This window comes from Coloeus monedula (genome assembly GCF_965178545.1).
Source record: "Coloeus monedula genome assembly, chromosome: 1".
NCBI lineage: Eukaryota > Metazoa > Chordata > Aves > Passeriformes > Corvidae > Coloeus > Coloeus monedula.
Window position 1 is genome coordinate 115,334,581 of NC_138781.1, and position 19,920 is coordinate 115,354,500.

Genomic DNA, 19,920 nt, shown 5'->3' on the forward strand with positions numbered 1-19,920 from the left:
GTTGTTGTGCAGTGTGGATATTGTGAACATAGCTCAAGTACATTTCAGATTCTGTTAGGAAGAACTCCTAGTCCTTTGTGTTTGTGGTGTTGCTGGACGATACTACTAGAACAGAGTTATCACCCTTGCTATTTTTGTTGTCATTACCACATCCTTATGCAAGTGCATTGGTAAAGAGGCTTCATAAAAAGGAGCCTCGGGTCATGGCTCCGCCAGTGGAGCAACCAGGGTGGACAAAGGAACCATGGAGCACGTTGTGGGACAAGCTAGAAACCTGTACAAGTATTGGGCCCGAACCATGGGATGTTAAAGGTCCCATGGGAATGTTGAAATATTGGGGAGAGTTTGGCAAACTCCTCAAAAACACTCTAAAGAGCGGCTTATTCATGCTGGAAGCATGGCTGAATGTCTGTTATTTGCATACAAAGTTGCAGTTGAAAAGAATACAGAGCTGAAAACAATCAAGACAAGGACATGCAACAGATGAGTGCTAATATGTTGCAAAGGCAAGCGTTTGTAGCTGCTGCTGCCACACTGCAATCTGAGATCTCAGTTAGGTGTGTAAGTAAAGTAAAGTTGTAAATTATAAGTTAGGTTAAATGCTGTTAAGTGTTATTCCTCTGTTAAATGGTTACAGTTAAGGTATAATTTAAGCTTAAGTTGTAAGTTAAGTTAGGTATTAAGTTGTGTTGTTCCTTTGTTAAATTTTTAAGTATAAGTTAAGTTAAAGTACTGTTGAATGCTGTTAAGCTTTTAAGCCATATTCCTTTTTATCCTTGCCTCACTGTTCTTTTGTCACACAGACACAGAGATCCTGGTTCATTTCTGTTTTGATTGCCTGGATTTTATTTGGTTTTCTTGTTGCTTGTTTTTCCTTGGTGTGCCTCAACTGTTCTGTAAGTAGTAGAGTGAATCTTGTAAACAAACTTTGTTGTGCTGTCCCTTAATATCAAATCTAGTTTTTGCTGATAACCTTGCTGAGGATTTTTTAAGCAATCTCAAACTCTCATTCGTAACCTTGGGTGCAAGAGATTCAAAGAAATTCTTGGTGCTAAGCCCAAATTCTCTTAAGGAGAATGCATTTAAAACTAATCCACAGGACACTAATTTGTTAGCCATGGCTACTCAGGGATGTAGCATTAAATACCCCACAGAAAATACTTAACCAGGGTCTGAGCATCCATGGTATACCTTGTGAGATTGTATACAGTGAATGAAGGAGGAAGGGATGAAAGCAGCAATTTTTACTGGGGATGCTGCCACTCTGATGTGAAATCCCTGTTTGTTACCCTGAGAAATAGATGGATTAAGACTGCTCCCCCTGCATATAAAAATGTGATAATGACCCTTTTGATTAACGAAACAGGAAATCCTCTGGATGAGATAATTGAAAAAATACAGCAGCTCAGTAACCTTGGGGAGTGGAACCCCGGGGAAGTGCTGGTAATCGAAAAAATCAACCTATTGGGCTTTTGACACCACACAGTGGCTACATGCCAGAATTACGATTCTAGGAAGAGACGCAGAAATCCAAGCAACTATTAATGATTTGTTACAAACAAGTGTTTTTTATGTTTTGCTTTCATCCCTGCATTAGTAGCAAGTGGATTTGTAGTGTTAAATTCTGTATAAACACAGCACAAGAGCAGCCTTACACATTGCTATTTTTCATGTGTTTTTCCAATCAAAATGTAGCATGTAACTTGTGTTTCAGTCTTCTGGAGTGAAGATTTCATTATATAAATCTTAAATTATGTTCTGCAAGTTCTGAAGTAGGACAGAAAAGAATGTAAGTTTATTTGCAGTGGTGTTGGGGAATTATGCTAAGCAGAACCTACAGAGTGCAGGCTGGTCCGTGCTGTCTTTTGGGAAGAGTTGTTAGCAAGCTATCCACAGAGCTGCCCTCATGCTTTGATGTGAATGGAGCAATTTCCTTCAAAGGAAAACTGGAGAGCAAGGTAGCCAGGTGACCTCTACCTGGGAGATTGACAAGGAGGTAAGCACAAAGTGAACCTGTCCACTGAGGTCCTGGTGTGAGGTAGTTCATCTGCTGAAAGATATGATGTCATACTGAGTATTGTGGGATACAGAGCAGAATACCCTGCTCCTACAGCAGTTTCCTGGAGTTGTTAGTTCTTCTAATGTAGATCACCAAGTTTCATCAGGTCTGAAAATTATAACCTTTGCTGTTTTCATAGCCTTGATCATAAGCCTATCTACAAGGAAAAGAAGGCTCAGAGCAGCACAAGAAACTTAAAAAACATTTTCCACAGCTTGAGCTAACATTTTAATAATATTACTTTACTTATAATCATCACTTTTAAGTAATTTTTGTACGTCTTCTGGTTTTGTGATTTGTATTATTACACTGAACTGCCTTCACTATTGATTTAAAACCATTTCTCACCATTGTTGAATAAAACTATTGTTATGGAATTTATCTTTCCTTTCCTTCACAGTGTATGCCAATGTTGAAACAACACTCGCTATTGTCCCTACTAACTGTACTTTGCTTATCGTTGTGGGATGGTTTTGGGCTGGATGCCTTTGGATAAAACTAAAATCCTCCTGATTAAAAGCCTCTTTGTGTAGAGGAAGAGTGAGAAAAGCAGAGGAGTTTCCAGATGTATATTAGCTTGTTTTTAAAATTGATTTTACCTTTGTTTCAGAGGAGTTCTTCTATAGTTGCACTGTTTTAAACAGTAGGAAAATTAACATCCACTCACTTTAGGCATTAGGAATACCACTCCTTCTACTCGTATTCTTCCCAGTGTAACTATTGGGTCAATTTTCTTTTGGATTATGCCCTCCCTATCTATTCAAGGTCCTGTGAAGTTTTACTTTTCAGGTGCCAAGGTACAGTATCAATCCCCCATGGAACCTGGTGCTATGGCTACTGAGGTAATAGCAGCAGAAGCAAAGCAGGTTACTGTCACCATTCCAGGGGAATGGCACTGGTGCAGAGTACCTGCTAAACACTTACATAGGTGGGAGTAGCAAGTGGGTGTGGGAGAAGCAGGGGGGAGGTAACTCTTCTTCTGTTTGCTTTGACAGGGTACCTCAGACTCATACCCCTGTAACAAAACATCTGGGTGACCCTGGCTAAGGTGACCAGACCTTATGATGCCTTAGCACTGCTGTGCCCCAGAACCCATTCACGACATGTCTGATCAGCGTCCCTCTCACTGCCCGTGAGCTGCAACAGCTGTGTAACAGCACCTGGGCATCTGTGGCCTGTCTGGCTACCAGAGTATGGCAACAACTGTCTCACCTTGGGAAATCCCCTGCTTTACCCCCACAGGAGTTGCAGATTTTAGGCACCTTGAATGCAGGTAGTTGTACCACCTTTAAACTTACTAGCACAAGAAATAACCCTAGAACTTGGTGGGTCAATGCCACAATACCATGGTATTAAAATACTTCACACTGGTATAATTCAACCACGGTACAGCTAGCCCTGAGTTTTAGTACACATATGCAACTCCCACAGGGTATTTTCTTAATCTGCAGGGACCAAGCCTAGGCCAGAGTGCCAATGTCAATTAAAGGTAGTCCATGCTCCTTAAGAAAACTAACCCTCTTATCTCCAAATATAACTAATTCAGTATGGATCCAACAAAACTGAACTCACCACCGTCATACTCAGAGCATACATGCTTTTACTCCTGACTACAGAGATACAGCTAAATTCTAGAACACTGCCAAGACAATCACTGCCTCTTCATGGTTCCTGAGGTTCCAAGTGCACAAGCCCTCATGAGCCTGAATAGACTTAGTTGTTGGTTAGCAAAGTTTAGCAATACTACCAACACAGCTATATCTGATTTGTTAATTGATGTAGACAGCATTAAACATGCTACGATACAGAACTGAGCAGCAATTGATTTTTTGCTTTTAACATATGAGCATGGGTGTGAAGATTTTGGTTAATTATGTTGTATAAACTTAAGTGACCATTCTAAATCTGTCCATGCACAACTAGAGAAATTATGGGCACTTACTCAACACCTTGTAGAAGACACAAATTGGAATCCATTTGCTGGATGAACATGGGGTTGGAATTGGTTAAAACAGGGATTAGTATTACTTATTGGGTTTCTATGTATTCTTTGTTGTATTCCTTGTTTAGTGTTGTTGATCCAGTCTTTAATAGACAGCATGTTGCAGTGCACTGTTGTTCGTATGGTGGAGTATTGATGTGTTCCAACCGCAGAGCACATGGTGGCATGTGTAAAGGACTGAAGTTGTGTCTAAGGCCCTGCCATATTTGATCCACTGTTGTGCACGTCGCCAAGATATTGAAGAAAAGACAATGAAGAAAACCTTATTGTTTAACTGGTGAGAATTTGACCCTTAAGAGAAACAACATATTGGGAACTTAACCTGTGAAAGAAGAACAATATACAATGGAGCTGTTGTTAGCATGAAGGTGGTATCATGAGCCATTATGGCCTCATCTCACACTCTGGCCAAGTGTGAGATGATGTTGTAACTGGAAAAATTCCACTGCAAGAGGAGGAGATATGAGGTGTGGTTCTGGGGTGGAGGGGCTGAAAAGGACAAGATGCACACCATTTCGATCCAGGGGATGCCCTGAAGGTGCGGTGCCTGCCGCCCCTCCCGCCCGAGCACCATGCTCCATCTCCTTCTCCTGCTCAGCGGCTTTTCCAAGAATCCAGGGGTCAGTATGTATTATTTGCTCCTGCTTCTAATAAAAACAAATCTGCTTTGCAATCACAGTTGCGTTTCAGGTTTTTTTGTGCACGGGCATCCTCCAGAACCAGTAACAATAATCTCCCAGCAGCTGGAGATGACAACATACAAAATTCAAGGGCTGCTGAACTTGTAGAAGAGATCTTGACAAAAGAGCTTTTTGACCTGCCGAACATCACTGATTTGAACACAGTTGACACCATCAACATTGGTGAGTAGGGGATTATAATATTTAGTTGCTTTCATAGAAATAGACCCTAGCATTATAAGAACAGTAACATCTACAACTGCTACTTCTCAACGCATCAGGAATGAAACAAGTATGGATCTAAGCAGCTATAAATGGCTTAGGTGTCCTCATTACTTAGGATCTTTCTTTCTTACCATCTCTGATACTTAAAATAGAATGCAACATGTTATTAATTTTGATATAATAATTTGTGAGTCTGAATTTACAATACAAAATCTAAATGCCATTCTTAATTTTTGTATTGGTCTATACAAGTAGTTGGTCTGGGAAAGTAAAAGGTGACTAAAGCCTGACCATACAATTACCACAAGTACCTGCAGTTTAAGCATAAGAAGCAGCTGTGGCAATTCAGCACTCACTGGCAGCTAGGAAGTAGAAGAGATGGTTAAAGTTGAAAGAAATACCCGAGAGTCACAGACAGTGGTGATAGTACAACAGTACTGACATTTAAAAAGTTAATTTGTACGGAAACTTTAAGTAATCGAAGGATGCCATTATTTAAGCTAGTAATAAATGCAGTGTCTCACATATATCAACAATAGAAATAGCTTTGCATTTTCCAAAAGCAGGATACTGAAATTATGTTGCTGACAGATTATTTTTATGTACACACATTTGTCATTTTCACTTTCTGTCAAAAAATGCAAAATTATTAATATATTAATGTCTTGCCAAGAGTCTTGCTAGTTTTCTGTTGTTGAAAAGGTTTTAGTGCCAGCTTTATTCTCTGAATCACAAAATGATTGAGGTGGGAAGGCACCTCTGGTGATCTCCTAGTTCAATTTCCCTGCAGTCGTGCTGCAGGGTTACCTGCAGCTGGTCACTCAGACCTGTGTCTGGTTGTGTTTTGATTGTCATCAAGGAGAGAGACTCCACAACTTCTCTGGGCAACTTGTTCCAGTGCTTAAAAACACTTAAAATTAAATAAAATTCTTAAATTTAGATGGAATTTCCTATGTTTCAGTGTGTCAATTTCCCTTGTATTTCCTTTTTCTTGTTTCCATTTCATCCTGTATTTCAATTCCTCTCCAATGCTTTTTCTCACAACAGTTCTTAAAAATAGTTAAAGTATTTCTGTTAGTTATTATAATACAGTAATGATGGACTTACTTGGCAATGATGTGCTTACTTGACAAGAAAAAAGTAGGTAAGGCAGGTGAGTTAATCGTTGTTGAGAGGACAAAGGTTTTGATTTATGATATTTACTGTCTTAAATACCAAGTTGGTGTAAGATTCTGTCCATACAACTGCTGACTGGAGAACAACATGGGCTTGTTTTCTGTGCCTGGGCTTCTAACTTGTCTTCTTCTTCAGGTGGTCTGGAGTCTGGTAAGAAAACAAAGGATATATATTCTTTATATGACTGAGTAAGTAGTGCATCTTAAGATGAGCTTGAGAGGAAAACATTTAATTCTTGTTTTGCAAAATCAATATAATTCTTTTGTTGTTAGTTTAGTTAGTTTAGTGTTGCTATTTTTTATAAGCCTGGCTATACATGGAAAGAGATTATCTTGTGTTCCCCATCTAAGCAAAATATCCACTATTAAAGTTGCCAGAACAGCAAGTCTGGGGTTCAAACCAAAAACTGATATTTATTTCAATTGTCCATATCTGAATGGATTTTTTTTTTTTTTTTGCTATAATACAATATAATTGATATTGAAATTTATGCCTTTTTAGCAAATGGATGTTCTTGGAAATGACTGCTCCCTGCTCCTCCAACCCAGCTGAAATATTTCAAGTCAAAAAGTAACAGTTGAGATTTTGATATTACCTGTCTTTTGTAGTGAAATGTAGCATTTTGCTCATGTTGGGAGGCTTTGTTGTAGAGGTCAGGAACTTTTGGTGATGCACAATATAATTAGTTCAGAGAACAAAAACCAAAAGGCTCTTGGAAGTTTGTTTCAGCTGTTCATATCTTCAGGGCAATCTACAGAGTAAGGTATTACTTTTTATGGCACTATCTGAGTGCAATAACCTTATCTAAGTTATGCAACTTAACTGTCTGTGGCAGCCTATCTTCTTTCTCTCCACTAACACATGCTCATCCATCTCCCGAAGTTAAGCGTTCAGCCTCACATTCCTAACTTTCCCACAGTCCTCCTGTATCCTCCACTACCCCAATCCCATCCTTCCACTACCTGTGCCTCTGCCCCAAACTTTTGGAAACTCAAATCTCAGCCGTGTGTAGATTCCACTGCAGGCTTTGTTAAAGCCTATAGTAGGTGATGCAGGGTGCTACTAACATCCAGAAGTTATCTCACTTCAAACTGATCCCTAATAACTAGGTCTTGTGTGGGAGAGGGGCTTCTGACCTCCAGGGCTAATTATTTCATTTCCATGCATTCTGTGGCCAGGAAGAGCTAATTTCAAATTTCTGGATGCCAATGCTAAAATAATATAGTCTGGAGAAAACACTGGTAAGTTAGGGTGTCTCATCCAAACTAGATGAGTATATTCCATCTGAATACATGTCCAAGCTAGGTGAGGTGGATCATCTTCTGGAGATACCAGGGCCTCATGGTGGTGCCATAGATTTTCTAGATACATAAGAATTATCCATTTGTTTCTTCATTGATTACTGAGTGAGTCCCTCTTCCTAATTTTTACATGATTACAATAGGATTGATGTCTCCCACCTCTCCAAGATGCACTTGAATTATTTGTATGTTAAATGTGCTCACAAGCCATGGTTTAACCAACCATTACAATGTCTTAATTCACATGTTGTCCATGTCTAAAATTAGGCACTGATATTAGAAATGATCAGAAATTTGTGTGTGTGTAGATTTAAAAACAGCATTGGTTAGACTAAATTAGATTTCTCTTTGGAACACCTCAGATAACACAACTTTCCTCTACATGAGACTATGAACTGTGAATTTGTTGTGTATTTACAATACTTTCACAGACTAGAAATGCATCATGTATTTTGTCAGGCTGGTATTGAGACCAAAGTCACTGGTTTATAATGTCTAAGCAGCATGAGAGAACAACGGCTAACAGGCCACGAGAAACTTCAGAGTTACACACCAGGCAGCACAGGATTTGAAAAATATAAAAGTTAAAACCTAAGGCATCATGTGAATGAGTAATACTTGCATGCGGAGATGCTCCTTTTGAAACAGAGTATTTTGCTGTTGACATTCACAGGACTAAAGACCTAGTTTTGTTTGGAACACAGTGGAAAGAAGTGATGGAAGGCATTCCTTCAGTATAAAACATTCAGCAGCAGTTTTCAGACACTGAGGACCAGCCTGGATTTCACTGAGTTGCTGAACTTGGTGTTGTTCAGTCATGGACTCATGTTTTGATCTGTGCACCAAAAGTACCACTGTACTTAGCTACTGATTTCAGTTTGTGAGCTTTTTCTGCTGCTAAAGGAATTTTTCCAGGAGTCAGCCAGTTTGTACCATTAGCACAGTTCTACTTTCTTATTAGTAGGTATGAGTATATTGTAGTTTATAGTTATTGGAACTGCAGAAACCTTTTACTCACCATTAATGATATAAGGGCATTCAGTATATATGGATGTGATTCTTCTCCTCCATCAATAATCTGTAACATAAAATGCAATAATGTGATTTTAATTTTTTAATATTTCAAGCTTTACTTGTAATTTTTTTTTTCACAGAAATCTGTGTAAGTGGGAGTTTAAAAGCAAATGAAGTCTTCAAAACGTGTGTTGCACACTTTGCCCATGTACTTGCAGTTTCTTTTACAAGCTGCACTTTAATTTCAAAACTTGAATATGTAGATACTGTTTTATGCACAGTGATAATGAATTGTCTTATGCAGTGATAACAAAGTGTAATGGTACAATATATGTGCAATAAAACTTCAACATGTAGGAGGAGTCTATTGACATTTCAAATGTATGGATGATCTGTCTGAACAAGATATCTGCAGTTATTAAACTGCATGTGTATATATGGTTGTGGGGTTTTTCCCTAAAGTCCCCATACTTATTTCTCATGTATCAATGTAAACCTGAATGATAGCAGTTAATTTTAAAATGTGAGATCAATATCAATCCTTCAGCATTTGCATCCGCCAAACTCTGGAACCAGTTTTTCAATGGAGTCGGTCATTTTCCCACAATGATACTGGGTTTTTAAGAGTCACCCATCTTAAAATCTGACAAATTTTGAAAACATCCAAAATGCAGAGTGTTGAAACACTCTGTTTCAGAAGAAATTCGGTCAGGAAACAGATTCTACTCAGTGTTTTCTGTAATCGACCCTTCAAGGTCAAAATCCTGCCTTTAGACTGGGCAAGGACATATGTGGGTGGTAGCTTTCATTTAAAAAAAAAAAAGAAGGAAGCAGAAGAAGTTGATTAAAAACTTTGCCTGCTTAGATAAGAGTTAGATATTAAATGTTTGCCTGTGCCAGCTGATACCAATTAGGAATTATCTCTCTTGTAGCCTTCACTTGGTTTGGCAAAAATTATTTTCCTCTATTAGGCAATTGGATTAAATGATTAAAATCTGACAAAAACTGTGAAGCAACACCTTGAGTTAATTGTAGTTCAGGTGAATCAAAATCATAAGATGAGATTTCTGGCCTTTTTATTTACAATATTTTTTCTGCCATTTGCTGAGGTTTTAAAAAGACAGTGATTTCAGATTAAAACTTAATCTCTCATTATGAAGATAAAATAGGTCATTCTGACAATTTCAAAGCTTTCTTTCCAAACCTCGAAATTTCACGGGAAGTAGGATTTTTTTTTCTGTCTTTGGTTAAAATTTTTATATGAAGTCAGTTCTAGGGCTCATGGTTGTTTCTCTCAAAATTGTTCCCATCGTTATGTATCAAAACTCGGGTCTAGAAGAACATGTGCATCTGAATCTGTCTTGAATATTCTGGCAATACTGTTGTCTTACACATCATACACGTGTTAGAAATTACCACAATTAATATTCCTAGGGACTGCATTGCCTTGATTTTTGCTGTTTGTCAGCATTCTGATCTTGTGTTGTTCATTGCTTCTAGTGGAAGTTGCAGATGTTTATCACACTGGAAAAAGAAGTCCTACATGCAAAGCTGCATGTACAGAAAATAAATTACTTATATGGAGGAAGAAAAACCAGGCAAATTGTAGTAAAAGTAAAAATCCCACACTTTTTTCCAGAATTGCTGCTACATTTTTCCATTTTCTTTATCTGCAACCTATATTAGTGCTTAGAATATAAAGATGTTTTTTTCTTCATTTTGTGAACTTCTATTCAAACATACAAATACAAGACATGCAGGAGTGACTGCTTAGGAGGGCTGTTCATGATTTTACTCACTGTGTGAGAAATAGTTGCATAGTGTTAAGTATGTCCAAGCCAGTCCAAAATGAGGTGTCTAGTCAAATAAAAGAATTAAGATTACATTCTCTAGGCATGCTACGGCAAGGAAATTCTTCTATGTGTATCTCATCATATGTCACTATATCTCATTATGGTCTGTGGGTTCTCCACGTTGCAAAAGGAGTGTTTGAGTTGTTAGTGCTTAGGTAAATAGGGTCCAAATAGGGCACTGAACTGGGGCTGAGGTGACTTGGGCTGTGTGCCCAGTCCTTCAAAGCCGTGCTGTGTGACACCAGACCACTCATTCTCTCCCTTAGTCGTCTGATTTGCGATGGGAAGTTCAGCATAACTTCCATAGGTTCTGCACAGCTGCTGACTAGTAGCAGTACTTGATTCCATAGAAATAATAGGCTCCTTCTTTTCCCCATTTGTGAAGGACAATTCAGCACTACCTGAGTTGTGAGAGAAAAGTGGCTGTGAAACCTGCACAGAAGCAGTACCGGGCGAATTACTTGTTGGGCAGCCTGAGGTGGGGAGGGCACAAAGCTGCCACATGAGCAAATAAAGATTTCCAGTCAAATGAGGAGGCAGTGGGTGCAGTCAATCCAATACAAAGCCGTGTGCTAAGTGCTGTCAGTTGAGCTTGAATCACATCTCTAATACTGTTGAGAAAGTAACGCGAGCTGCATTTCATTATGTGCCTTTCTAATAATATCTTTTTTTCTTCCCCCTCCCCAGCCTGCTCCAGAGACAACTGGTGAGTTCTGTTTAGAAATCTATTTGTATGCATGGGAGGCAGTCAACAAAACCAGCTGCTCATAAACATCGCTAGGACAGACACAGATTTATAATTACTGTTATTGTTATTGCATTAATTTTCACACTTCATAAAGATAACAGCAAGGGCTAATGTCCTACCTCACTTGTCTTTTTATTTTTCAGAAATAGACATAGATGGAGGAATTGATCAGGACATCTTCGACATAAACAAAGGTTTTTCAAAATTCATTCTCTTTTAATTTTTCTTGATAATTTTCATTAGAGTAGTCACAGATCAATAAAATAAGCGAATGTTAATCTCCTTTTCCCTTTAGCTTTAGGACTGGATCTTTTTGAGGGAGACATCAAACTTCATGGGGTGAGTTCAAATATGAAATACAAAGCAAAATGTGTCATTGATTTAAATGTAAAGTATCACTGACATGGAAATAACAGATGCATCCTGCTCTTGCAAACAATAAATGTTGTTTATGTGACAATAAACTGAAGATGATTGGGGATGAAATTCTACAAAATGTTATTGACAATGAAGGGGTCAGCAGCATTTGCAGAAACATTATCCAGCATGAGATCTCTTCAGTGATTAGATCAATATTATTAGCTTCTTGTTTCCTTTTTTACATTTGCACTTTTAAGAGATTAGGCAGCACTGATAATCATCCAGGCAAGTTTGTATAAAATAATTTCTTAATTTATCTGTACAATATTTATTCTGAGCAAATTAAATTTACTGAGCAGAACTGCAAAACCTTCATCCTATAAATAGATTGTCTAAAACCAATGAAAAATTCCGATCTGTAATGCCACATTTTAAGGCATCTGGCCAGCATCCTTATCTGATCCACTAAAAAAATTTACATTTATATCTCAAAAATATCTAGTAAGAAACCCCCAATGTGTCTTGAACTCTGAAAGTACTCTGAAAATAGTATTTTACTCTCCCTTTTGGGAGATATGCTGAATATGTCACTAGAAGCAAGGACAGAACTTGCTAAAGGCACAGAAACAAGCCCTTGCATTATGAAAAATTATAATATGATTAATCTCTGTACAGTTTTCGGGACTTTCGATCTTAAGGCGTCCCATAGGAGCTGAAGGTCCCATGCACATGCATCAAAATCTCAGGTAATTTCTATGGAGAAAATGCTGCAGAAGTTGGAGACACTGGTAGAAGGGAGTGAAGCAATTTCAAACCCAAACCTCAGACCTCTGAGTAATCTTTCAAGGTTTTTGAGCTCGTTGTTTTCTTTTATGTCTTACTTGAAATTGCAGGTTTGCTTTAGCACTATTGTAGTCCCTAATGCTGAATCCCTTTTTACTGAGGACTGCATATTTATTTTCCTTCTTGGATGCAGGAACGAAACGCCATCATTGGTGACAACTATCGGTGGCCCCACGTTATCCCTTACGTTCTTGAGGACAGCCTGGGTACGGTATTCGCCCTTCACAATGTCTGTATGTTGTGCTGATTGCAATGTTAACCCGGGTTGATAAAGCTCCTGTGGCATCCTTTCCCCTTTAGAGTCAGGAGCAGGCCATTTCCCACAGCAGGAATGGGGCTGAGCATGCACAAATGGGATTTATAATCTTCACATCAATGCTGGCTCTCATCTCCTTTCTTGAATTATTATCCTGCTACAGCCCAGCAGATTGTTTTGGTTTTGGAATCCTGTGTCTGAGACATGAAACTCTACAAAGCAGAAGTGAAAAGAGGGCACTGAAGATATTTTTAAGGCCGTTTACAGCATCTATACCAGTGAAGGCAAAATGGCATTCTGACAGGCAGTTTGCAATGGCACATTGCCAAGTCCCCTAATGTGTGCCAGGGACACATCATAGTTTGACTCCATCCTTTAAATCTCTGGGTTGAAACTATGCAAGTTGCTTAGAGGAGATGACATAGATATAATCTGAAAAATTCAAGTCCTGCAGAAATTCAGTGAGGGATCTGTAGCCTGCATTCTGCACTGGGTAAAATATGAAGTCTTCATTTCCTATCTATTTAATACTTGTTTACATAAATCTCAAAAATTAAATGAAAGAATGTACAAAATTAAGACCCCCCCCCACACTATCCTTTATATGCTCATCATGTCATATTTCATACATTTTATACAAAGAAAAATTACACAGGAGCAAAACAAGAGCAAGATACAGTTCTGCAAGACCCTAATTTATGTTTTTTTTAGGTTCCTGCTTGAGTCTTAATCCAACAAAAAGCCTGTTTATTTTGATCAAAGATTGCTAGAGCAAGACCCACCCTTGGGACTTGCTCCATACGGATAATAGTAGAAATCTGTCAGTTCAGTATTGACAAGAACACTGTTTGCTTTGCAGAAATGAATGCTAAGGGACTCATCCTCAAGGCATTTGAACAGTATCGACTGAAAACTTGTATTGACTTCAAACCTTGGGAAGGGGAGAAGAATTACATATCTGTGTTCAAAGGAAGTGGGTAAGAGAAGCAATTCAAAATAGCTTTCATTCTGTTTGCTTTCGGGCTATTTTCATGGCCAGTATTCACTCTAAAACTCATATTCCTGATTATTATGTTACATTTTTGTTGTCTCCATTTCCCCAGTCCTTTTTTAGCCATCATAGTTTCCAGAAGAGGTATTACCTTAGTAGTAATGAACAATTTCTACTGATATTATTCGTAAATATAAGAAGAAATCAAGTCCTTTAAGAGGTAATTTTCTGGACACGGTAAAAGGTGTCAGAAACAAAGCATTATGTTCTTGACTGATCTTTGGATATATGGAGTATCACTTTCAGATGGTCATTCTTAATATACCTTGGCTTTTAGGGGAAAAGAAAAACCAAGGAGAAATATGATAGTTCTCCCTGTGGGACAATGAATTTGTTCGAAGGTAACAATGGAAGTGCATTTGAACAATGTCACATGAGCATTCAGATAAAAGAGAAATCTTTTTGAATTCTGTACAGCACTGAGATATTTTACTGATGTTTTACTTTATTTACCTCTTTTGATGAATAGTCATGCTATTTCATCTTAAATTTTGCAAAATATGACTCCAGTAAAGAAGTCAAAATTGCCCTGACTTCTTCCCTTCTAAGACATTCTCTGTCAAAACAGTGCAACAAGAACAGATATATTCTTCACTCTATGCTGAACCATTTCTCTTTTAGAGAAGGAGAACAGGGAGATCTTGATAGCCTGGTGAGGAAATTTGCTTTCAGAAAATAATTTCCTGATATGAGAACACATTCATAAATGGGAAAAGATTTTCTGATAATAAAAATGTTTCTCTTTCCCTTTCCCTTTGTTCTGAGATATTTGTAGCAGATAATTGTTTCAAAATTTCTTTGGTGTCTGGCTCTTTGTATTTTCTGCTGTTCATTCTGTACACATGACACTGAAACTCAGCTCTAAAAGATGTATAATTGGAGACTCAGGGAGCAATGCCTTTTCCTGTGCTAATAACTCCAGCTTTTTGAGCTAAATGGGAAACTCGTGTAGCTGAACTTTGTAATCCTTCATCCCCTAAAGTATGCATTGAATTTGCTAATAATTGTACCTGAAAAAGAACCACAATATTTAGCCTATGGCAAGTAGGAGCTCTCTGGGCAATGTTTCATTTATATGTCTATTAAAAATAGATGAGTCATGGTGATGAAGATGAATCCTTCTAGTTGGATAACATATCTTGCCCTCACTGCCTGGAGTGAGGCTTGCCCTGAAGTGTTTCCATCACCTTAGCTGACACATCCACAGCAGAACATTTGAAAAGGTTGGAGCTAAATGGTGCAGTCTCCTGAAAATGTCCATCCAGTTTCAGTGAGTCATCTTGGGCTGTACAAAGAAATCAGGACTGACCCTGAATGAACTGCCTTCATTTCATGCCATTCCTCACTTCTGGTGTAATGGAACAAGGTGTAAGCTGGGTAAACCAACCCATTTTCTCTCTGTTGTTCCCACTGTTTTGGAATTTTTTTAATCAGTTAGGACTCTTCTATCTGCTGACTGAAGACCTCAGTCCAGAGGGTACAGTGCAGACAGGCACACAAAGTTCCTGGCAACATAAAATTTTACCACACCAAGTAAAGGTTGATAAATCATCTTTGCCTTTCTGGTCTTGGCTTGCATCTATAAAACAGAGGAATATGGGGGAACTTCTGTGTCAAAAGGATTTGTAGTAGGCCATAAAATCCTTGTCTGGATTACCCTTTTGTATTCAAATGAAGTAAGCCACAAAAGAAGCCAGCTGTCTTGTTGTATTGACCACCCTGTGTAAAAATGCATTTGTAGTCTCTGGTGTATGTACAGAGTCTATCAAGACCCTGTACAAAGAGCCCCTCCCTGTACACATTCTGCACCTATCATTCGCCTTGGCTACTACCAGTATTATGTTAACTCCAGCCTGTGTGCTGAGCAAAATACATGAGGGACGTAATTATGAATTACAGAAACGTAGGATAATCGGATGTGGTAAGATGTGCCTGGAAAGGCCATAGAAGAGTCTGGAAACCTGCAATGGATGTGCCATTTCACCTTGCTGTTCTCATGAAGAGCAAGATTTATTCAGCAGGAAAACTAGCATGGCGTTGTAGAATTAAATGATTAGCAGACCAGGGAGGATCAACATCATCTCTAGTACTTCCACATGGAAAATCAGGTTTTCATGGAGACCTCCTGGGAGGCCACTTCAGCTCTTTGCCACTGTTGCACACAACAAAGGGAATCCATGCAGAAGTGGATTGACAGAGATCCCTGGCTAACCAGCTTGGTGCTGGTAAGTCAAAGTGTCTGTGAGCTGATACTAATGATCTGTGATACTATGGAAAGAAAATCAGCAGCAGGACATTAGTATGAAAATGTGCCTGAAATGAGTGGCATCGTTGCTACTGATGGCGTGTGTCTATTTACAGCCCAAAAAGAGGGATGGTGGGATTAATCAGAGCAGGTACTTCCCGTTCCTCCAGCCTCTGATAGCAATGCAGGAAGCATTGAGTCACAGGCAATACAGCTCTCACACACCTGGGGAAAGCTGGGACTTTCTCTACTTTCTCTCCCTCAAAGATACTGCTGACAGGCTTCCAGGTGCCCATTGCTGTGGAATGCCATGTCCCACTCACCTAAGCTTTATTCTCAGTGCAGGGTGACACAGACCATGTATTTACTCCCTCTGTGGCTGTAGAATGACAGTGTTGTAGGCATTTGTCAGACCAAAGGCAAGGGGCAGCTGCATCCCCTGTCGTTTGGACGTCACTTTTGCCAAGTGTCCTGGATGTGCCTGTGGCCTGCTGTGCACTGTGCAGCAGCTGTGAAGCCAGAGGTGGCTTTGGTATGAGGTGGACCCAGGTCTGTGATGGACTTCTTCTGCACAGCACATGAATCAATATGAGGCTTTGTTCAAGGAAAGACCTTGAAATTATGGATACTACATGTGCTCCTTACCAGGTCTCATGTTGTGATTATGATGAGTAATCAATAGGCAAGGCCTGTGTTGCTCTGTGGAAAATGAAATACTGGGGAATATGTTGCACTGACAAGTTACAAGGTTTGAAAGCACATGGTGTGCTTGTGTTTTTAAATTTCTGGGGCGGTAGGACTGCAAATCCTATGGCATATTTTGTGCCTGATTAATTTTATGTACTTCATTGGGTAAGTATTGATTTATTTGCTGCATAAAATATCAATTTAAATGTAGCTCTCTGTGCCTGCTATTTTGTGGACACAGGGTGCCATTTTATTGGCCTATGCAGATAACTCACCAAATTCTTTCATCCGTTAAGAAAAACTTCCAGCACATCTGCAGTTTTGCTCTTACTTGGGAGCGTGTGAGAACAGCGAGTGCCCTAGTGCAGCAGCTCACAGAGAGCCAGAAAGAAAAGAGCCTATGAAAAGCACTGTCACATCCACCAACCTGTCAGATGGTAAAGACACCATGCAGAAACACACCTTGTCTGGCAGCCACAGCCCCATGCAAAGTAAAAGGCCAAAACACTACAGAGAAAATCAGGCAGAGAATGTTCATTAACCCACTTCTTCTTATGATAGGGACAGGCTCAAAGTGTGCTCACAGCTACATACTGTGGTCTAGATGAAAATTGTTAATTTGCAGTAACTGAATTGCTCTAAATTACGTGCCCACAGCCTTTGATGTCCCAGAGTACCAAAGTGATGCCTGGGGCGGCCACCTAAAAACAGAGACTGGGCAAGAATAAGAGAATAAAAGGAGGTATTTATTTGAAGGGCCTTCAAAGGTACACCCTGGGCAGTCAAAAGGCTCCACCCAAGATGGACCCCAGGTCACAGGTTCTTCACACTTCTGTAAGTTTGGTTCATTTGCGTATCAGGGTTAATTCTCCAATTATAACCTCAATTAATGATGTAATTACCCAAAGTTTGCCCCCCTCTTCAGAAGCTTTTAGTTTACACATTTTGAGGCCTGGTGTCCTTGAAGAGCAAACCTAGAGAGGCTTTGTTATGTCTAACCAGCATGAGAGAACAGCAGCTAACAGGCCATATGAAACTTCGGAGTTACACACTAGGCAGTACAGGATTTGAAAAATATAAAAGCTAAAACCTAAGGCATCAAAAGAAATCCTCATCAGTTTTCTTTTGTCACAAATAGCTCAGCATTTTTCTTCTAGTAGAGCCAGAGATGAGGAACTTCTTGTTCATCAAAACAGAGCTAAGTGTGAGAGGAAGGGATATGATAAGGAACAGATCAATGGAAAAGTGCTCTCTGTAACAAAATGTGACCTCAATGCTCAGGTTAAAGTCTACCCGTTGAACAGACTGGTTCTGGGGTTCTCATGGCATGGGGATGGTGTGTATCTCAAAGAGTCCTCTCTCCTTTAATGTCAATGCCAGCTGCTGGTCCTCAGTGGGAAACATGCAAATGGGCTTGCAGCAGCTTTCCATCGGTGCCAACTGTGACAGAATCGGGACAATCCAGCATGAATTCCTGCATGCCCTGGGATTCTGGCATGAGCAGTCACGGTCTGACCGGGATGACTACGTGACCATCGTCTGGGACAGGATTCAGTCTGGTCAGTCACTCCTCTGCTTTTCCTTTCAGGCTCTGGTGTTAGTGATTTAGCTGTGGAACATCCCTTCCAGCCATCCTTTGGTGGTCATGCTATTCCCTCACCTAGGCTTACTTTTCAAATCTAGTATATCAATAAATGAGGTATCAAGGAACATCTATTTGAGACAGAAATTCTCATTTGTTGTTGCTGTTGTAATTCCTTGTGCCATGACGGTTTCCAAAGCCCTAATTAGAGATTTGAATCCTGTTATGCTACATGTTGTACCACGGAGGAGCAGAAGAGGATAATTTAATTTGTTTAAATGAATACTCTAAAAGGACACTTACTCTAGAAGCCCTTAATGAAATAAAAATAACTAAAAACCCTCCCCAGTCTGAAAAACCTAGTGTGACCAAAGCCAGTAGAAAATCTCCAGTGAAAACACTGGTCCTTCTCCTTCTGCCTGTCTGCTACACCTGGTGCAGGCAACAGAGCTGAGATAGAAGAGTGTGCAGAGGGTGGGCAGGAAGGAGAGACCTTTTAGGGTCTGTGTCACGCCAGCAGTTACTGTAGCAATGCAGCCTGTGAACTGTAAGTGTTGGTATATTTGGCACAAGCCTGAGAGCTGGCACAGAATTCCTCAGGACTTTGCTCTGTCTCTGCCTCTTTAGCCTGTTGTTGTCCTCTGTGACTTTCAGGCTGTTCAAAAACAAAGTTATACACACAGACTTGATGCTTTCCTGACATAGGCACACACAGAAAACTGAGAAAGTAGATAATGATTAAATCAAATGCATTCTTATTTAGTCGTGATCAAGAGTCAGGTGCATATGCAATTATAAATTACAGAAAATTACCTAGACTCTGTTATTTGATTTCCATTATATTTTGCTGACTCTTTAGTGACAAGCTGCACTATTGTTAGACATTTGAAACTGCTGCAACTTTTTTACACTGACCAGAATATAGTTACTGTATTTTGACTGATTTAAATCTTGACTCCCCATTGGGTGGTAAGCAATAGGTTTTTTGCTCATACTCCAGAAAACACCTGTACAGTTAAATTCTGGAAGCTTATCTGATGACAATTCTAACTTGTTTATTGTTACCTAAAATGACTAGCAATTAAACAACAGAGAATACAGATTAGAAACAGTCGCAAATTGCAGTAATTTGAGTACTAAAACACTCTCTAAACTTTTGGGTATCACAAGCCCATCAAAGTTTACAAGTAGTTTCACAGGAAAAAATTTTCTGGTAGCAAAAACCTTGCTTCATCCAGCAGAAGTCATCAGTGGCTGAAAGAGGACAGTAAATAACCCTAGATTGGAAATAAAACTGTTTTACAGAGTAAGTGCAGGTAAATGACTATAGAAAATACTTTGGGATTTGATGGATTCTCTGTCACTGCAAGTCTTTACATTGAAACTTGATTCTCTTGGGCAACAGACAACCTTTCCTTATAATTTTGCCATTCAGGTAAAGAACATAATTTCAATAAATATGATGATAAAACATCAGACTTCCTGAATGTTCCTTATGACTACAATTCTGTGATGCACTACAGCAAGACTGCATTCATGAATGGAACTGAGCCCACCATCCTCACCAACATACCAGACTTCATGGATGTCATAGGACAGAGAATGGATTTCAGTGAGTACGACCTCCAGAAACTGAACCGGCTCTACAACTGCAGTAAGTTCCCCCATTTATTTTATATTATATGCTTCTGGCATTTGAAAGAAATGAGGGTGATACATACATGCTGGACCCATCCAGACACAAGTGAAAGAGATGTTAACATATTTGGAGAAATGAATTGTATTAAAACCACAATATAATAAATAAAATAATAATATAAAAATAAATAAAATAATAA

At 39.2% G+C, this 19,920-nt stretch overlaps 1 protein-coding gene across 1 annotated transcript in view; it reads left to right on the forward strand.

Moving 5' to 3' along the window:
* Window positions 1-203: 203 nt before the first annotated feature.
* MEP1B (meprin A subunit beta) overlaps window positions 204-19,920 on the forward strand; it is a gene marked incomplete at both ends in the record, with an annotated part of 38,370 nt that continues 18,653 nt past the window's right edge. Inside the window, 9 exons of the mRNA XM_082284055.1 lie at window positions 204-282; window positions 1,367-1,443; window positions 4,741-4,924; window positions 11,202-11,252; window positions 11,354-11,397; window positions 12,395-12,467; window positions 13,377-13,494; window positions 17,881-18,059; window positions 19,518-19,736. Coding sequence (XP_082140181.1) covers window positions 204-282; window positions 1,367-1,443; window positions 4,741-4,924; window positions 11,202-11,252; window positions 11,354-11,397; window positions 12,395-12,467; window positions 13,377-13,494; window positions 17,881-18,059; window positions 19,518-19,736 — 1,024 coding nt within the window. The remainder of the gene's footprint in view (window positions 283-1,366; window positions 1,444-4,740; window positions 4,925-11,201; window positions 11,253-11,353; window positions 11,398-12,394; window positions 12,468-13,376; window positions 13,495-17,880; window positions 18,060-19,517; window positions 19,737-19,920) is intronic.